The sequence below is a fragment of the Thamnophis elegans genome, chromosome 17, assembly GCF_009769535.1.
Source record: "Thamnophis elegans isolate rThaEle1 chromosome 17, rThaEle1.pri, whole genome shotgun sequence".
Lineage (NCBI taxonomy): Eukaryota > Metazoa > Chordata > Lepidosauria > Squamata > Colubridae > Thamnophis > Thamnophis elegans.
Genome location: NC_045557.1, coordinates 11,722,237 through 11,728,753, shown reverse-complemented (window position 1 = coordinate 11,728,753; position 6,517 = coordinate 11,722,237). Strand labels below are relative to the sequence as shown.

The following is a 6,517-nucleotide window of genomic DNA, read 5'->3' as shown; positions in this document are numbered from 1 at the left end:
GAGATCCTTGATGTTTGTCGACTTTTTACACACACACACAATATACAAAAAGTATATGTAATTTGTATGCATAGATGTGTGTGTGTGTGTATATATATATATATATACGCACACACCATTTGTCATATTTGCATACACTATGATTTTATATACATACACGTGTGTGTCTTTATATGTATAAATGTTCATACTCAGTTACCTTATGTATATCTGCATACACACTTTATATACATATATATATATATACATACGTACATACATACACACGTATACACACACACACACACACACACGTATATATATTTGTATATTGTATACATATATGTCAGTGGTGGGTTCCAGAGGGTACACCCTATACGTGCGTACTGGTGCCTACCGGAAGCAGCAGCCACCGTACCGGAACCATGCTTTGGAGGGCCTGCCTGCCCTCGTTCCTTACCTGTATTTGAAAGAAACGGGTCATTTGCGCACGCATGCACGCACAACGTACAGCTCCTGCGCAATGCCCCAGCAAGCAGCTGGAGCATCACAGGTGGTGAGTGCGCACCTGTGCCCGTGGTGGATGCCCGGCCCCGTTGCAGTATACCAGTTGCAACAGGATCCGGAACCCACCATTGATATATATGTATATATACGGGCATACTTTCTGTGTTGTATCTGCATACATACACTTTATATAGTTTTATACATGTATATATACACAAACACACAAGTAGTCCTCAATTTACATTAATTCGTTTAATGGCTGACTTGCATTGAAAATTTGCATTGCAAAAAGCTTTCACACCATTTTTCACAAGACGGCTGCAGCATCGCCATAGTCACGTGGTGGTGGGGATCCTAAATCCAGTAGATTTTCGAACAAAAGAGTAGGGTTGTGTGAGAGCTTGAAGGTCTTCTAGTCCAGCCCCTTTGTTCGAAGTAGGAGACCGCCTCCCATTCCAGACAAATGGCTGCCCAGCGTTTTCTTAAAAGCCTCCAGTGATGGAACACCTACAGCTTCTGGAGGCCACTTCTGTTCCACTGATTAATTGTTTTCGTTGTCAGGACATTTCTCCTTAGTTCTAGGTTGGATCTCCCCTTGATCCGTTTCCATCTATTACTTCTTGTCCTGCCTTCTGGTGCTTTGGAGATCAAGTCAATCCCCCCTTTGAGACAACCCCCAATTACTAGAAGACAGCTATCATGCCATCTCTACTCCTTCTCTTTTGTTAGACCAGACATACCTAATTTTCTCAATTGTTCGTTGTGAGTTTTAGCTTCCAGACCCTTCATCATCTGTTCTGACCTAAGCTTCCATGTAAAAATCACATTCTTAGTCCCCCAAACCCTGTGGTTTTTTTGAACGGCTGTAAATTATGTTCATTCACATCCCGTAATGATTCACAAATAGTCCGTGAAGAGTCCGACTGAAGTCTGCCACAGTCTTTCAGGGTAAGGCTGATAAGCGCCCACCTTTATCTCCCTTGAAACGCTGCCAGAGACCTAATTGGCAATTCGCTTTGCAAGGCCACAAGGAGCACAGAGTCAAAACAGAGCTTCAGAGTTTAAACTGATCAGAACGAACAAAATTGCTTCCTGCAAAGGCTCACTTGCATTTGCTCATCTTTTATGTCTTATGAGAGGAGCCAATCATCTCCAAACCTTACTCCCGAGTCGCCCCCTTTATCCTAACTGTTCTTGCCTTCTGGCAGCTCTGCACGTGCGCACACTGGGAACAGGCTCCAGCTGTTCCTCTGCCTCACTGATGTCCGAAGGCAGCTGATAACTGTCAGACGGCCCTGGCCCCCTCTCTGCCTCTGACACAGAGCCCTCCTCAGAGCCTTCCCCAGACTCCAGGACTGGCCCAGTTTCCTCCCCAACCCTCCTCACTATCCGACTTTGCTGCCAGCTCCGCAGGTCACCAATGGACCACAACATCACTTTCTTGCTTCTCTTTGCACTTTTTCTAGAGCCTGAACATGGTTTTTGTATTGTGATGACAAGAATTGCACGCAGTATTCCAAGTGTGGTCTCCCTTTTTTGGAAAGTTGCCTCTCTCTTGAAAGAGCTTGTCCCTCCATCGCTGCAGAGGTTAACCCTTGGACCATGATTTCCTACACACTTTGTCAGCATTACTTATCCACAGTGCTTGGATGTCTTCGGAGCTTGCCTTGTCCATCGGTACTTACTATCAGGGTTCCAAGTAATAAACCCATAGTAAGCAAAACTCCAAGGCAGGTAGATTCCTCAAAGGATAGCTTTCATTAGATATCTCACATTGGCACGTATCTGGTGAAAACCAACTCTGAAGGTTCCCACAGTTTTCACCTAATTAATTTTGTTACTTTTCTCAAAACAATCAGTCGCATTGCCACCAGCAAGACTGGCGAAGATGTTCAAGGATAAATCGGCTAAATGTTGGAAATGCCACCGTACACCTGGAGCGTAATAACATAAAGTATATGGTGGACATGCGTAGAAGCAAGAAAATATTTGACTAAAGAACACACGTGGCTCGAAAAGATGATACAACAACACAAAGACTTAAAATCAAAAATATACCTGATTTCACCAGAAACTTACAGTAAAGAAAATGTATTTTTGATAACTCAAGTTATAACAGCAGCTAGGATTGTATTTGCACAAAATTGGAAAAGCAAAGAACTTCCCACAGAGGAGAATGTGATTAGGAAAACAGTAGAATGTGCAGAAATGAACAAATTAACACTGGCAATTAAAGAGAAAGAACTGATTATTACACTATATGGGAAGTATTTTATCAATGGTTAAGAGAATAAACTTAAAAATTAGAAGTAAAATTACCTGTCTTAAAATGTATTAATTAGAGTTAACATAACTAATAGAGTTAAATAAATTAAGAAGAGGATTGTTATAATATCAAACATGTAAAATTGGCATTAAGTTGGAATAGATAAATAATGAATATGATTGTAAAACTTAACTGTTATCGCACAAAAATTTTACCTAGACGACACGCTGCTAAATGGATTGTTTGTGTCAAGAAAAAACAAAAAACAAAAACAAAAATGCCAATTTTAAAAAAATCAGTCAGTCATATGGTCCAATCACGGCGTTGTTTGGTTGCCTGGTGACATCACTCCTCCTTCCTCTGACCCGGTGTGAGAATGACCTTGGTTCCTAAGAGTAAGTTTTGTTTTGACTACAAAATCGCAGCTATCTCTAATCCCCTCTCCCTGTCCCTCAGCCCCAGTGTGGTGACACGGAAGCCTCCAAGATGGCTTCGGTCAGGTCAGCTTCAGGGTTGACACCTGCTGTCGGGTGATGATGCCCGATACCCATCTGCTTTGGGGAAAAAGGCTGCCAATCGTCCGGCTTCTAGAACCTCTGCATCCTTATGACTTCATCATAAGGTCAGGATCTCTGAAGACACCTCTTGTGCAGACCACCTCCAGGGCGGGCCTCCTTCGTCGCAGCTCCCCTAAGAAGAACCCAGTTGCCTATGATAAAGCAAATGGGCTCATGGAAGGACCCCTTCCTCACTGTCACCTTCCCAAGCAAGGTCATCTTCATCATTAGCTCATGGGTTCTCTTCGTCATCAACCTCGGAGTGATCATCGGGGACCTCTACCACTTCCTGGTCTCTCAAAGAGGCGATCTCATGAGCTTCCACTTCACCGTATCGCTGCTGGTAAAGATTCTCCCTTCCCCTCTTTTGCAATTCAGTCGTTTCCCACAGAGGGGAATAGATGACCTCTAGCTGGGCAACCAGGGAAAATAGATCCACCACAGCCTTTACAGATTAACAGAATTGGAAGGGACCTTGTAGGTCATCTAGTCCAACCCCCAGGCTCAAGCAGGAGACCCTGCACCCTTTCTGACAGAGGGCAGTCCAGTCTTTTCTTGAAAGCCTCCAGGGATGAAGTTCCCAGAAGGCAACTTCTCTTCCGTGGGTTGATTGTCCTCCATGTCAGGAAATTCCTCCTTATTTCCAGGTCGAATCTCTCCTTGGTCAGTTTCCATCCATTGTTCCTTTTCTGGCCTTTGGGGGCTTTGGAAAATAGCTTGACCCCCTTCCTCCTCTCTGGGGCAGCCCCTCAAATATTGGAAGATACTCTCCTGTCTCCCCTGGTCCTTCTCTTCCCTAGACCAACCAGGCCCAGTTCCTGCAACCATTCTTTGTATGTTTTAGCCTCCAGTCCCCTCATCATCAAGGTTGTTCTCTGCACTTTTTCTAGAGTCTCCACGTCTTTTTTTATAGTGTGGTGATCCAAAGTGGATCACAAATTTGATCAATCAATCAACGGACAGGCAGAAAGTGTATCTAACCCAGTGTTTCTCAACCTTGACAACTTGAAGATGTCCGGACTTCAACTCCCAGAATTCCCCAGCCAGCGAATGCTGGCTGGGGAATTCTGGGAGTTGAAGTCCGGACATCTTCAAGTTGCCAAGGTTGAGAAACATTGATCTAACCCCATTCTGCTCCTTTTGGGTGGCAATTTTGCTGGGAGAGTCGGGCTGTCAGGCTGCAACGAGGATGGATCTCGGCAAGGTGTCGACTTTTTTTTCAGGACATGTGGTGGGCACTGTTACAAAATGGCCAGCGTTTCCCACAAGGCCAACTCCTCTCCCATGATGCCCTTTGCTGTTCCTGAAAGCCCTTGTGGTGGTGGTGTGTATGTGTGTGTCTGTGTGACTCGAGGCATCCCTGTAAAATCAGGGGACCCCAATCTTGGCCATTTGAAGACTTTTGTGGACTTCGGCTCCCAGAATTCCTCAGCCAGCCATGCTGAGGAATTCTGGGTGTCGAAGTCCACAAGTGTTGCCAAGGTTAGCGACCCCTGCTGCGAAGCGACAGGGTGCGAGAGGCCACTGTTGCCTTCCTATTTTCTTCTACAAAAAATTAAAATATTTTTTTTAAAACATTGGAGAAGGGAGGAGAAAAGCTCGGCTCTTTGCAACGGGAGAACCATTCATTTCCCCTTGTTCTTCTTTGGGTTTCTCACAGTTCTCCCACGTGACGAGCTTCTACTTGGCTCTCATAGCCAGCGTCTACACCATGCAAGCGGATGATGGCTTCTTGACGTGCTTGTCCCTGACCTCCTTAGGTAAGATGATGATCAGGAGGAGGAGGAGGAGGAGTTTCCCAGGGTAACAAGCCAGCTTCTTTTAGCTACTGCTTAAGTTTCCAACCCCTCCACCATCTAGGCTGGTGTTCCCGAATCTTTGGAAAATTTAGAAGTCTTGACTTCAAATCCTAGGACTCCCCAGCTGGCATGCTTTAAGAGGGATGGGCTTCTGCTCCCAGGATTCCCCAGGCATATGTGAACTTCAACTCCCAGAATTCCCCTACTGGCCTACTTTAAGAGGGATGGGCTTCTGCTCCCAGGATTTCCCAGACATATGTGAACTTCAACTCCCAGAATTCCCCTACTGGCATGCTTTAAGAGGGATGGGCGTCTGCTCACAGGATTTCCCAGACATATGTGAACTTCAACTCCCAGAATTCCCCAACTGGCCTACTTTAAGAGGGATGGGCTTCTGCTCCCAGGATTCCCCAGGCATATGTGAACTTCAACTCCCAGAATTCCCCAACTAGTGTACTTTAAGAGGGGTGGACTTCAACTCCCAGAATTCCTCAGCCAACATGCTTTAAAAGGTGTGGACTTCAATTCCCAGAATTCAGCGGTGCTTGTTAGAGAATTCTGGGAATTGAAGTCCACACTTCTTAAAGTTGTCGAGGTTATGAAACTATGATCTAGGCCCTACGTTCATTTCCACCCCCCTCCACCGCAATCGATTTTCCAAACTGTGAGAATTGAAGTCCATGTCGTGAACAGGCCATGGTTGCCCAACCTGGTTTAGTGATTAAGGCACCAGAGTAGAAAGCAGGAGATGGCGAGTTCTAATCCCGCCTGAGGCACGAAACCCGGCTAGTGGCTTTTGGCCAATTACCAGATGATGAGTTCTAATCCCGCCTCAGGCATGAAACCTGGGCGGCTGATTGGACCAACCACCAGGGGATGCAGGAATGCCAACTGGGTGATTGGGGGCCAGTCCCTCCTTTTCAGTCCAATCCGCTACACAGGATTGTTATGGGGAAATCACCAGGTGTCTGTGAGTTCTAGTTCCGCCTTAGGCAAGAAAGCCAGATGGCTGACCTTGGGTCAATCACCAGCAGACAGTGAGTTCAAACCCCGCTTTAGCCCTAAAAAAGCCGGCTGGGTGATTTTGGGCCAATCACTAGGAGACAATGACTTCTAGTTCTGTCTTAGGCACCAGCTGGGTGACTTTGTACCCGGCTGTCTTTCAGCTTGGCCCACCTCACAGGGTTGTTGTTGCTGCTGGGAAACCAGGAAGGTCGGTTGGATATGTTCCCTGCCTCGAGTTATTTGTCAAGATAATAAAAAGTGGAGATATCCATGAATGAATGAATAAATCGATATATTTTCCTTTTTCATCCAGTCGCGAATTTCTCTCTGTACCTGGCCCGATTCTGGATGGACTATCTCACCATCGAGTACAGGGAGGAAAAATACTAATGATCGGAAGGAAG

At 45.7% G+C, this 6,517-nt stretch overlaps 2 protein-coding genes across 3 annotated transcripts in view; one reads left to right on the top strand and one right to left on the bottom strand.

Annotated features, from left to right (window-relative positions):
- LOC116520073 (delta(14)-sterol reductase TM7SF2-like) overlaps positions 1–6,517 on the bottom strand; it is a 278,256-nt gene that overhangs the window by 82,956 nt on the left and 188,783 nt on the right. The gene's annotated exons all lie outside the window — the stretch shown is intronic.
- Positions 3,476–6,503, top strand: LOC116520180 (transmembrane protein 262-like). The gene is made up of 3 exons (XM_032234331.1): positions 3,476–3,652; positions 4,970–5,069; positions 6,427–6,503. Exons 1-3 carry the CDS (start codon positions 3,476–3,478, stop codon positions 6,501–6,503), a joined length of 354 nt encoding a protein of 117 aa, XP_032090222.1.

What these genes read in the sequence shown, in the direction of transcription:
- LOC116520180 (XM_032234331.1), top strand. Translation starts at nt 3,476, where the DNA reads ATGGGCTCATGGAAGGACCCCTTCCTCACTGTCACCTTCCCAAGCAAG. An exon ending in ACTTCACCGTATCGCTGCTG is followed by an intron (nt 3,653 to 4,969) that starts GTAAAGATTCTC and finishes GGTTTCTCACAG; the next exon opens with TTCTCCCACGTGACGAGCTT. An exon ending in CTTGTCCCTGACCTCCTTAG is followed by an intron (nt 5,070 to 6,426) that starts GTAAGATGATGA and finishes TTTTTCATCCAG; the next exon opens with TCGCGAATTTCTCTCTGTAC.